The sequence below is a fragment of the Phyllobates terribilis genome, unplaced genomic scaffold (genome assembly GCF_046119375.1).
Source record: "Phyllobates terribilis strain yellow unplaced genomic scaffold, ASM4611937v1 Scaffold_10__3_contigs__length_209671492, whole genome shotgun sequence".
Lineage (NCBI taxonomy): Eukaryota > Metazoa > Chordata > Amphibia > Anura > Dendrobatidae > Phyllobates > Phyllobates terribilis.
This window is the reverse complement of record NW_027362770.1, coordinates 191,016,808-191,030,406: the sequence shown is the minus strand read 5'-3', so window position 1 is coordinate 191,030,406 and position 13,599 is coordinate 191,016,808. Positions and strand designations below refer to the sequence as shown.

The 13,599-nt window shown below is 46.9% G+C and overlaps 3 protein-coding genes across 3 annotated transcripts; 1 reads left to right on the top strand and 2 right to left on the bottom strand.

Moving 5' to 3' along the window:
• Nucleotides 1–354: 354 nt before the first annotated feature.
• On the bottom strand, nucleotides 355–862 carry LOC141164310 (histone H4). Its single transcript, XM_073649445.1, has one exon. The coding sequence runs from the start codon at nucleotides 839–841 to the stop codon at nucleotides 530–532; it is 312 nt and encodes a 103-aa protein (XP_073505546.1). The 5' UTR covers nucleotides 842–862; the 3' UTR covers nucleotides 355–529.
• A 1,672-nt stretch (nucleotides 863–2,534) lies between these two features.
• On the bottom strand, nucleotides 2,535–2,985 carry LOC141164309 (histone H2B 1.1-like). The gene has a single exon (XM_073649444.1). The coding sequence runs from the start codon at nucleotides 2,913–2,915 to the stop codon at nucleotides 2,535–2,537; it is 381 nt and encodes a 126-aa protein (XP_073505545.1). The 5' UTR covers nucleotides 2,916–2,985.
• A 221-nt stretch (nucleotides 2,986–3,206) lies between these two features.
• Nucleotides 3,207–3,902, top strand: LOC141164307 (histone H2A.J). Its single transcript, XM_073649443.1, has one exon. It carries the CDS (start codon nucleotides 3,246–3,248, stop codon nucleotides 3,648–3,650), a length of 405 nt encoding a protein of 134 aa, XP_073505544.1. The 5' UTR covers nucleotides 3,207–3,245; the 3' UTR covers nucleotides 3,651–3,902.
• The last annotated feature ends 9,697 nt before the right edge of the window (nucleotides 3,903–13,599 follow it).

Sequence of the window (13,599 nt, the reverse complement as noted above, 5' to 3'; positions counted from 1 at the left end):
TACCCATCTGCTTCTCACCCCCATACTGTATACCTCCAGTAGAGCCTGTATAATCCTCATATGCTGCTCTGCCCCAAACACTGCAGGACACCTCCACATACTGCTGTATACGGCCACATGATGGGCTTTACCCTCAAAATACTACTGTATACCCCAAAAAGTATCATATACCACCACATAGTGCTGAATAAACCACATCCATCAGATATGTAGTCACAGCTCCCAGCCCGACAAGAGCCGCCATCCTGACACCACATATTACACCGAGAACACAGAGCAGAAGAGATCAGCCTCAGTGCAGGAATCACACTCAGTGCTCAGCCAATCAGCGCTCAGCAGGGCTATGGCTCCGCCCACAGGCAGCTCCTCAGTGTTAACCCATTAGCGCCTGCGATGTCTCCAGCCGCCCCTGGAGCAGCAGCCTGCAGTCACCCCAGCACAGGGGGTCTCCAGCCCCTCGCCCTCCCCAGCAGCAGGAGCTCCTCCTCAGAAGATGTGGGCGGCTCTGAGAAGAGCCTTTGTGTTGTTATTAACCCCCGAAGCCGTAGAGAGTGCGGCCCTGGCGCTTGAGCGCGTACACCACGTCCATGGCGGTGACGGTCTTCCTCTTGGCGTGCTCGGTGTAGGTGACGGCGTCACGGATCACGTTCTCCAGGAAGACTTTCAGGACGCCGCGAGTCTCCTCATAGATGAGGCCGGAGATGCGTTTGACTCCTCCTCTGCGGGCGAGACGGCGGATGGCAGGCTTGGTGATGCCCTGGATGTTATCACGGAGAACCTTCCTGTGCCGCTTGGCACCGCCCTTCCCCAGACCTTTCCCTCCTTTGCCGCGACCAGACATCTTCCAAGCAGTCAGCAGAAAGCTATGACTGACAGTGCGCAGTCCTCCTTTATATAGAGCGTGAGGGGACCAGAAAGAGGACTGCTGAGGTGACGCGCTTCCAGGGCGGGGATGGAAAGGAATTTGCATTATCAGCTCCGCCCCTTCCTCTGATTGGCCGAGCACAGAGCTGTTAGTGATTTTGAATTTCCCGCTCATTGTCCTGGTATTTTCCTGCTTCTACTGTGATGGTGGAAATAGTCACAGCCCTGATTCCTCTCTGGTGACATCCTGCTCGGAGGAATTACACTGTGACACCTGGAAATAACTCACTGTGAGGTCTATAGAGTTATATACTCTCCTCCATCCAGCGATGTATAAGCTCCATATCCTGCTGTATACCCCTATATAGCGCTGTATAAACTCCATATACAGTTTCCCCATATAGTACTGTATACCTTTAATATACGGCTGTATTCCTCCATGAAGCGCTTTATACCCTCCATATTGTGCTCATTTATCTCAGCGGCAGGTTCTGCTGCAATAAACAAGTGATCGGCTTCTCAGTGACAGATTCAGATCTAGAAATCGATCAATCTTTAGGAGCTTATTGACCAGGTGCCTTCACCAGTCTGCGGAGCAAAAGGTGTGTAACATCAGAGGAGGATCAGCGAGAAAGTGCTGGAAACGTGCCGAGCACTGAAAGAGTTAACAGCCCATCTCCATCTATTGGCAGCAGAACAATGGAAACAGAGGGCACTAGGACCCAGTGTTCTGGGAGAGAACAGGATTCCACGAGTGAGGGGTGAACTATAGAAACAGCAATAACCCACAAGGGGCACAATGATCCCATCAAGGTAAATCACTAGCACCAGGGATCCGATATATAAAAAGTAACTTTTAATAGAGAATTTTATAACTGCAGCTAAACCAACAGATAGATATCTAAACAGATACAAAACATATAGTGCAAAAGTCAACCAGTGCAATAATAAAAATGGTACTGTCACCACTTGTAGAGTTGTGAAGAGGCCGTCCATATAATCAGGAGGGGCATGGAGACGAGGGCTCCCTAATTTCCCTGTAGTGCCCCGAGCAGGTCTCCCGTCCGGACAAGGACAGAACCAAAGTGCGGTCTATCCCGCTAGTGATGTCTCGGGTTTGTATGGAGACATTACAAGCAGGATAGACCACATTTGGGTAAAGTCCTTGTCAGGACACGACAGGGTTTATATGGACAGCCTCTTCAGAGGACTACAACTGGTGAGACTGTACTATGGTTTATTATTGACTTTTGCACTTTATATGCAGGTTTTGTGTCTGTTTAGATAATTGTTGGTTTAGCTGCAGTGTTAAAATAATCTGTTAAAAGTGACTTTTTAATTCTATATCAGACCCCTGCTGCTAGTGAAGGGTGAGCGAGTATCTATGGCTGCCAGCACCTGCTCCTCTATTATCAGACTTATCCTAATGTTCCACATCCCACTATAACTCATCCTCCCCATCTATCATCATCTAATCCCTTCCTGCCCTCTATGGCTGGAAGTATTGACCCAAAATGTGCCTCCTGCTAACACACGAGGTACCAGTCAGTGCAGCCTCATGTTCCCCAGGGAGAGGAGCAAGACACGACAAGCAGCCACAGCTCTGATGTAGACGGGGTGGGCGGCTCTTAGAAGAGCCTTTGGGTTGTGGGTACAGAGCTTGGAGCAGATCACTTGGCGCTGGTGTACTTGGTGACGGCCTTGGTGCCCTCGGACACGGCGTGCTTGGCCAGCTCTCCGGGTAGCAGCAGGCGCACAGCGGTCTGGATCTCCCGGGAGGTGATGGTGGAGCGCTTGTTGTAGTGAGCCAGGCGGGAGGCTTCCCCTGCAATGCGCTCAAAGATGTCATTGACAAAGGAGTTCATGATGCCCATGGCCTTAGAGGAGATGCCGGTGTCAGGGTGGACCTGCTTCAGCACCTTGTACACATAGATGGCATAGCTCTCCTTCCTGCTCTTCCTCCGCTTCTTGCCGTCCTTCTTCTGAGTCTTGGTCACAGCTTTCTTGGAGCCCTTCTTGGCTGCTGGTGCAGACTTGGCAGGTTCAGGCATGATGATAGCAGAATGTTCTCTTCACTGAAGAAAGAGAATAATCCTGCTCCTCCCAGAGCGGCCGTATTTATAGACCGGACATGCAAATGAGCAATGCTGTCAGGTTGCTGTTCCATTGGATGAGAAAGTCATGTGACCAATGTAAACGTAATGATCTCCACCCACTGCAGCTGATTGGTGTTTCCACAAGTCTTGTTTCTATAGGTGACTTCAGATCCAGCCAATGGCAGGAGAGGAGGGCGGGGCAGCAGCAGCTTATAAAAGGCGCAGGAGTCAACACACTTCTCACACAAGAGACTTCTCTACCTGCTGATAACTGTGAGCGCAGTGATGTCTGGACGCGGCAAACAAGGAGGGAAGGTCCGTGCTAAAGCCAAGACCCGCTCATCCCGGGCAGGACTGCAGTTCCCGGTCGGTCGTGTGCACAGGCTTCTCCGCAAGGGTAACTATGCTGAGAGGGTGGGCGCCGGCGCTCCGGTCTATCTGGCTGCTGTGCTGGAGTATCTGACCGCTGAGATCCTGGAATTGGCCGGCAATGCCGCCCGGGACAACAAGAAGACCCGCATCATCCCCCGCCACCTGCAGCTGGCCGTGCGCAATGACGAGGAGCTGAACAGGCTGCTGGGTGGGGTGACCATCGCCCAGGGGGGCGTCCTGCCCAACATCCAGGCCGTGCTGCTTCCCAAGAAGACCGAGAGCAGCAAGGTGAGCAGCAAGTCAGGCAAGAGCAAGTGAGCGCCGCTGATCCTGTATCATCCACACAACCCAAAGGCTCTTCTAAGAGCCACCCACACCGTCACCACAAGAGCTGGCGCCGCTGATCTCGGGGGTGATGTTCTGTATGTACAGATCTGTGTAACATCGGAGCATACGGGGGATATAGCTGCACCAGGCAGTGGGTATGATCCTGACACTACTGGGTTGGCACAGTGGCACTAATGGTCTATGACCTGGCACTGACTGCTCCGATATCTGCTCCATCCTCAGCCGCCTGTAGTGTTGTGTACCCCTGTATAGTGCTATATACCGCCATATAGTACTGAAAACCCTCCATATAGTACTGTACTGATGTGTATACTATGAGTGCTGTATTCAGTGTCTAATACCCTCCATATAGCGCTATATACGGCCACATGATATTACCCTCCATATAGCGCTGTATACGGCCACATGATGATATTACCCTCCATATAGCGCTGTATACGGCCACATGATGTTATTACCCTCCATATAGCGCTGTATACGGCCAGATGATATTACCCTCCATATAGCGCTGTATACGGACACATGATGTTATTACCCTCCATATAGCGCTGTATACGGCCACATGATGCTATTACCCTCCATATAGCGCTGTATATGGCCACATGATGTTATTACCCTCCATATAGCGCTGTATACGGCCACATGATGTTATTACCCTCCATATAGCGCTGTATACGGCCACATGATGTTATTACCCTCCATATAGCGCTGTATACGGCCACATGATGTTATTACCCTCCATATAGCGCTGTATACGGCCACATGATGTTATTACCCTCCATATAGCGCTGTATACGGCCACATGATGTTATTACCCTCCATATAGTGCTGTATACGGCCACATGTTATTACCCTCCATATAGTGCTGTATACGAACACATGATGTTATTACCCTCCATATAGCGCTGTATACGGCCACACGATGTTATTACCCTCCATATAGTGCTGTATACGGCCACATGTTATTACCCTCCATATAGTGCTGTATACGGACACATGATGTTATTACCCTCCATATAGCACTGTATACGGACACATGATGTTATTACCCTCCATATAGCGCTGTATACGGCCACATGATGTTACTACCCTCCATATAGCGCTCTGCACCACGTGTAACACCTCCATATAGCGCTGTATACGGCCACACGATGTTATTACCCTCCATATAGCGCTGTATACGGCCACATGATGTTATTACCCTCCATATAGCACTGTATACGGCCACATGATGTTATTACCCTCCATATAGCGTTGTATACGGCCACATGATGATATTACCCTCCATATAGCGCTGTATACGGACACATGATGTTATTACCCTCCATATAGCGCTGTATACGGCCACATGATGCTATTACCCTCCATATAGTGCTGTATATGGCCACATGATGTTATTACCCTCCATATAGCGCTATATACGGCCACATGATGTTATTACCCTCCATATAGCGCTGTATACGGCCACATGATATTACCCTCCATATAGCGCTGTATACGGCCACATGATGTTATTACCCTCCATATAGCGCTGTATACGGCCACATGATGTTATTACCCTCCATATAGCGCTGTATACGGCCACATGATGTTATTACCCTCCATATAGCGCTGTATACGGCCACATGATGTTATTACCCTCCATATAGCGCTGTATACGGCCACATGATGTTATTACCCTCCATATAGCGCTGTATACGGCCACACGATGTTATTACCCTCCATATAGCGCTGTATACGGCCACACGATGTTATTACCCTCCATATAGTGCTGTATACGGCCACATGTTATTACCCTCCATATAGCGCTGTATACGGCCACATGATGTTATTACCCTCCATATAGCGCTGTATACGGCCACACGATGTTATTACCCTCCATATAGTGCTGTATACGGCCACATGATGATATTACCCTCCATATAGCGCTGTATACGGACACATGATGTTATTACCCTCCATATAGCGCTGTATACGGCCACATGATGCTATTACCCTCCATATAGTGCTGTATATGGCCACATGATGTTATTACCCTCCATATAGCGCTATATACGGCCACATGATGTTATTACCCTCCATATAGCGCTGTATACGGCCACATGATATTACCCTCCATATAGCGCTGTATACGGCCACATGATGTTATTACCCTCCATATAGCGCTGTATACGGCCACATGATGTTATTACCCTCCATATAGCGCTGTATACGGCCACATGATGTTATTACCCTCCATATAGCGCTGTATACGGCCACATGATGTTATTACCCTCCATATAGCGCTGTATACGGCCACATGATGTTATTACCCTCCATATAGCGCTGTATACGGCCACACGATGTTATTACCCTCCATATAGCGCTGTATACGGCCACACGATGTTATTACCCTCCATATAGTGCTGTATACGGCCACATGTTATTACCCTCCATATAGCGCTGTATACGGCCACATGATGTTATTACCCTCCATATAGCGCTGTATACGGCCACACGATGTTATTACCCTCCATATAGTGCTGTATACGGACACATGATGTTATTACCCTCCATATAGCGCTGTATACGGCCACATGATGTTATTACCCTCCATATAACGCTGTATACGGCCACATGATGTTATCACCCTCCATATAGCGCTGTATACGGCCACATGATGTTATTACCCTCCATATAGCGCTGTATACGGCCACATGATGTTATTACCCTCCATATAGCGCTGTATACGGCCACATGATGTTATTACCCTCCATATAGCGCTGTATACGGCCACACGATGTTATTACCCTCCATATAGCGCTGTATACGGCCACATGATGTTATTACCCTCCATATAGCGCTCTGCACCACGTGTTACACTGAGGAGAACAAAGAGCGGGAGGAACTATCAGCCGTTGTGCGGGGATTTCATATTCAGCGCTCAGCCAATCAGCGCTCAGTAGGGCTATGGCTCCGCCCACAGGCAGCACAGGATCAGCTCCTCCCCGCAGACACTGGGTGTTAACCCTTTAGTGGCCGATGTTCCCAGTCCCCGCAGAGCAGACTGCAGCCATCCGGGCACAGGGCGGTCAGCAGCCCCTCCCCCAGCAGCAGGAGCTGCGGCTTCTCCTCAGATGTGGGCGGAGCACAGAACTGTTGGGGAGGTTGAATTTCCCGCCCTTTTCCTGTCATTTTCCCGCTTTTATCGCGAGGATGTTACATCCGGTCACAGAGCTGACTCCTCCCCGGTGACTGCTGCTCGGGTCACTGACAGGTCTATAGTGCTGTATACCCCATATACTGCTGTATACCTCCATATACTGCTGTATACCTCCATATACTGCGGTATACCCTCCATATACTGTTGTATACCCTCCATATACTGTTGTATACCCTCCATATACTGCTGTATACCTCCATATGCTGCTATATACCCCCATATTGTGCTATATATCCCCATATTGTGCTGTATACCCCCATATAGTACTATATACCATAGAATCATAGAATGGTAGAGTTGGAAGGGACCTCCTGGGTCATCTGGTCCAACCCCCTGCTCAAAGCAGGATTCACTAGATCATCTCAGACAGATGTCTGTCCAGCCTCTGTTTGAAGACGTCCATTGAAGGGGAACTCACCACCTCTCGTGGCAGCCTGTTCCACTCATTAATCACCCTAACTGTCAAAAAGTTTTTTCTAATATCTAATCTGTGTCTCCTCCCATTTAGTTTCATCCCATTGCTTCTAGTCTTTCCTTGTGCAAATGAGAATAAAGATGATCCTTCTACAATGTGACAGCCCTTGACATATTTGTAGACAGCTATTAAGTCTCCTCTCAGTCTTCTTTTTTGCAAGCTAAACATTCCCAAATCCTGCAACCGTTCCTCATAGGACATGGTTTGCAGACCAGTCACCATTCTGGTCGCTCTTCTCTGAACTTGCTCCAGTTTGTCTGTCTTTTTTAAAATGTGGTGCCCAAAACTGTACACAGTATTCCAGATGAGGTCTGACCAAAGAGGAGTAAAGACCGATAATGACTTCACGTGATCTAGACTGTATGCTTCTGTTAATACATCCCAGAATTGTATTTGCCTTTTTTGCTGCTGCATCACACTGTTGACTCATGTTCAGTCTATGATCTATTAGTATACCTAAGTCTTTTTCACATGTACTGTTGCTTAGCTCTATTCCTCCCATTCTGTATATGCTTTTTTCATTTTTATTGCCCAGATGTAGTACTTTGCATTTTTCCCTGTTAAAAACCATTCTGTTGGTTGCTGCCCACTGCTCCAGTTTATTTAGGTCTTTTTGAATCCTCTCTCTCTCTTCTCTGGTATTAGCTATCCCTCCTAGCTTTGTGTCATCAGCAAATTTAATCAGTTTACCCTCAATTCCTTCATCTAAATCATTGATAAAGATGTTGAACAATACGGGTCCCAGGATGGAGCCCTGTGGTACCCCACTTGAGACATTCATCCAGCTGGATGTGAAGCCATTTACAACCACCCTTTGAGTCCGATCACTAAGCCAGTTATGAATCCACCTAACAGTTGCCTGGTCCATTGCATACTTGGTCATTTTTTCAATAAGGATGGTGTGAGATACTTTGTCAAATGCTTTGCTGAAGTCAAGATATACTATATCTACAGCATTTCCCTGATCCACCCAGTCAGTGATTCTGTCATAGAAGGAAATTAAGTTAGTCTGACATGACTTGTTAGTTACAAACCCATGCTGACTCTGGTTAATCACTTCATTCTTATCCATGTACTTACATACATGTTGTTTAATAATTTGTTCAAAGATCTTTCCTGGTATAGAAGTCACACTCACCAGCCTATAGTTCCCTGGGTCCACCTTCTTCCCCTTTTTGAAGATAGGAACAACATTTGCTTTTCTCCAGTCTTCTGGGACTTCTCCTGTTCTCCAAGAATTTTCAAAGATTATGGAGAGTGGTTCTAAAATTTCTTCTACGATCTCCTTCAGTACTCTGGGGTGTAATTCATCTGGACCTGGAGACTTGAACTCATTTATGTTAGCTAAATATTCCCTCACAATCTTTCTGTTTACAGATAACTTGGATTCCTCTATTCCTTTAAAAGGACAGTGAAGATCAGTTGATGTTACATTTTTTTCTGAGAGAAAACAGATGCAAAATAGGAATTAAAAAGTTCGGCCTTCTCAACATCCTCTCTTACCATTTCTCCATTTTCATCCTGTAAAAATCCTATAGCATCTTTGACTTTTCTTTTACTTTTGACATACCCCCAAAATCCTTTTTTATTGCTTTTGACATCTCTTGCAAGCCTTAATTCATTGTCAGCTTTAGCTAACCTGATACGTGCCCTGCAGGATCTGCAGACAGCATTATAATCTTCTTTAGATATGCCTCCCTCTTTCCATTTAATAAACATTTCTTTCTTTCTTTTTAGCATGTGTTTAAGTTCTGTGTTCATCCATCCTGGTTTCCTTAAATGCTTCCCATTCTTCCTACTTTTCGGGATTGTTAACGATTGTGCTTTGAGAATCTCATTTTTAAAAATTTCCCATCCTTCCTGGACATTTTTGTCCTTAAGGACATCCAGCCATTGGATCCCTCCTATTCTCTTTCTGAGTCTCTTAAAATCTGCCTTTCTAAAATCTAACCTTGAAGTTTGAGTCTTCACATGTCTTCCTCCTCTAGTTATCCAAAATTCTATAATAGCATGATCGCTGCCTCCTAGGGTCCCAGCCACCTTTACCTCCTCAACCATTTCCTCCCTGTTTATAAGGATTAGATCCAAAGTAGCAGATCCCCTTGTTTTCTCCCCTACCTTTTGGAAGATAAAGTTGTCATCAAGAGAGGATAAGAATTTGCTTGACCTGTTAGTTTTACTTGAGAGAGATTCCCAACAAATGTCTGGATAGTTGAAATCTCCCATGACCACTACGTCATATTTTTTGGAGAACTTGGTCATTTGATACATAAAGAGTTCATCCATATCTTCAGCTTGCCCAGGTGGCCTGTAGTAAATGCCTACAATGGTGTCCTTTCCGTTGTTCTCTCCTTGTATTCTTACCCAAACAGTTTCCACAGAACTCCCAGTCTCTGAAGCTTCAATCTCTGTGCAGATATACGCTTTTCTAACATACAATGCGACACCTCCTCCTCGTTTATCAAGTCTGTTTCTTGCAAATAAGTTGTATCCTTTTAGCCTTTTATTCCAATCATGTGTATCGTCCCACCAAGTTTCAGTGATTCCAATGACATCATATTTCTTTTCCTGCGTTAGTAGTTCCAGTTCTCCTTGTTTGTTGCCCATGCTTTGTGCATTTGTATAAAAACATTTTAGTTTGTGATTGGTTTCTCTTCCTCCCATATTTTTATTATTTAAATTGTTTTGTCTTTGTTCTTCCTTTCCACTTCCAGTAGCAGAGATCTCAATAGTATTTGTCAGCTGTATGGCTTTTTCTGGCCTTTTGCTTTCCTTCCCACATTGTTCTGGTATAAAGCTCTTCTGATGAGTGTAGCAAGGCGACTTCCAAATACATGTTTTCCAGTCTTCGTAAGGTGCACTCCATCTCTAGCAAGTAGTCCATCGTATAGGTAATTCATTCCGTGATCCAGAAATCCAAATCCTTGTTGACAGCACCATCGACGTAGCCAGTTGTTCACCTGTAGAATCTTATTCCACCTCATTGTTCCATGGCCATCCACTGGGAGGATGGATGAGAAGACCACCTGCACTCCCAATTCTTTCACTTTCTTGCCTAAGTCTTCAAAGTCACTGCAGATGGTTACCAGGTCCTTTCTTGCGGTGTCATTTGTCCCCACATGTATTAGCAGGAATGGGTAGTGATCTGTAGGTCTGAAGAGTCTTGATATCCTGTCAGACACATCTTTAATTTTTGCTCCTGGAAGACAGCACATTTCTCTTGAGGTTATGTCTGGTCTGCAGATAGCGGCCTCTGTTCCTCTTAAGAGGGAATCCCCCATGACCACCACTCTCCGTTTTTTCTTCACAACATTCTTCTTTCTCCATCCAGGAGGATTCTGAGGGCTTACAAGGTTATTCATATATATACATACCGTCAATGTATACTCTCCACAAAGTGCTGTGTACACTCCATATCCTGCTATATACCCTCCATATCTTTCTGTATACCCCATATAGTGCTATATACCCTCCATATCATACTGTATACTTCCATATGTTGCTATATATCCTCCATATCCTGCTGTATACCCCCATTACCTGCAGTATACCCCATATAGTGTTATATACCCTCCATATACATAGTGCTGTGTACCCTCACTATATCACATTATATACGGAGCTCTGTATATAGTGTCAGTGTACAGATAATACAGGGATCACCAGTGACATTATATACAGAAGCTCTGTATATAGTGTAAAGGTAATACAGTGATCACTAGTGACATTATGCACAGGAGCTGTGTGGTCCGAGCCCCTCCTCTTTGCTTCTTCTCACCGGGCCCCATACACAAGTAAGGGCAGTAACGCACTGATGGCGGCCCTTCATGTGAACACGACCTCAGTGTTACAATTTATTACATTTTTTATGGGTTTAATAGAGGAAAAATATCAATCACGTTGGTTTTTTAAGCCAATTTACTGATCCCCGTACATAATCTGATCGCTGTGTTGTGTTGCTGGTCGTTAGGATTACAGAGACACCAAATATGTCTGTTATTTGCTCGTTTGTGATGTTTATTATTTTTTAACAAAGCAAATTACCATATTTTTCGGACTATAAGACGCACTTTTTTCCTCCAAAATTTTGGAGGAAAGTGGGGGATGCGTCTTATACTCCAAATGTACTGTTGCTGTGGATGGTGAGAGGAGTGGGGGGAGCGGCGTAGGAGCCATCTGCTGCAGCCAACACTGTTCCCCGCTATAAAAGAAAATGAATATTCACTGCTGCTGTGGCACCCCAGGTCTGAGGAAGAGATGGCTCCACAAGTTGGATGACCAGTGGTAGAAAGACCCGTACACCGTACTGCCGTCAAGCCATGAAGACCCAAAAGTGTGTGTTATCAATAAGGATGGAGGAGAGACCACAACCACTGTCTCCAGAGACCACCTGAAAAAGTGTCCCGAGCAGCTGCAAAGCGCTGATGAAGACCAAGATAGCCCTTAACCCGCAAAGGAAAGGGAGGAAATGGTCAGTACAGTGCTCGGAGAATTTCCCCGGTCCTGGACACAAATCAACAACGCCATAGTGGTACCCGTCCTTACCTTCCTCCAACCAGCCCCTCAAGAGCCTGCAGAAGAGCAAGTGGTGTTGGAAGAGCAAGTGGCCCCGGAGGCAGAAGAGTACATACCAGCAGCCCAGGAGAATCAACCCTCTGCTAGTGGTGAACCTGCCATGCCCGTGGTGAGCCAAAGAGTTCGCCAAAAGCTGCCCAACCTACCGTAACATCTGCAAACACCTCTAGTGCAGACATGAGCACACCCAGTACACAGGGGGTGGAAACAAGGGACCCGAGTAGAGTACCACCAGACAGTGGGTTACGTAGGTCCACCAGGAGCACTAAAGGCCAGGTACCCGCTCGCTGGAGAATCTAAATGCAATGTATATATACCTGTAAATTGCAAATGTTAAAATGTTTGTTGCTTGCATACTAATTATGTTTCTCTAGTTACCCGACAGGGTTCATGGACTAACAGGTTATGGACAATGAATAACCGGAACTGTACCTTGTACATAGTTGCACCTGATAAGGTGCCCTCTTTTGAAGACGACCACAGAACACAAAACCCGTGGAGGTGGCTGAAGACGTGGTCCAACTCCGGATCATCAAAGCCCTGTAGCCACCCCAGGGCCTACGTGGAGGGTTTGGGACGGGTCACTCAAACTGCATCATGGGTGACAAGGACACCTGGTTACGGGAGCGCCGTGACCTAAAAAAAGACTAAACTTCTTGTAAATATGTTACTGTATTGTTATTACCTGTTGTGTTTTTTCAAAATGTGTTTAGTCCCAGAGTACTAAATTTCACTAGGGGGGAATGTGGCACCCCAGGTCTGGTCGCCACAGTGGCAGCAATGTCATGTCTGAGAGCAGGTGAGATGTTCCCTGGTTGGGGACAATTAGCATGCAGCACCTCCTGCCTCAGTCCAGGGAGGGGAGAAACCTGCCCTTTATAAACTGGATCTGGGGCGGGGTTAGTCAGTCCAGTGAGAGAGAAGTTCCAGACAAGTCGTAGATAGGGACAGGTCAGCAGCAGGCTGAGGAGTCCCTGTAGGCAGAGGAGGAACACGAGGCCAGGAGGGGAGCTAGCAGAGCTCGTCCGGCCTAGAGACTTACAAAGCCGGACGCTGGAGTCCGAGGCTGTGAGGGTTATAAGCTCAGCAGCAGAAAACCACCACGCAGGGGACTTCAAGTCCTCTGGCCCAAGGAAGCCCAGAGGCTCAGCCACACGAGAGGGACCACTACTACCCCGGAGGGGTGAGAAGTACGGAAGGCCCGAGTCGCCAGTCATACGGGTGAGAACAACACGGTACACTCAGAGACGTGGGCTACCACTACACTACAGCAGGATAGCCAAGAAAGAGTAAAGTCAGCACGGTAGGCCTACAAACTCCCCCTGACCAGCAGGATTTCCCAGTTGCTCTCAGACTGACCAGGCCTCCATTGTTAACCTGTATTCCGGACGGGTCCCTTAATACCACCAACAGTAAAGACCCTGAATTGCATGACAGACTCCGTGTGGTTGCTGCTACTCCCGCACACCATCACCACCAACATCCCTATTTACTGCCTTGAGGCTATACTCCTCCCGTGGGGAGTCATACTATCTTCTGCTGCACCCACAACACCAGCCTCGGCGGTCTGCATTGCAGCGGCGGTTCACTCTGACCGCAATCAACGGGTGGCGTAGTCGGACATTTAATATCACACAACCCTATAAATAGACTGCCATTTGGGTTGA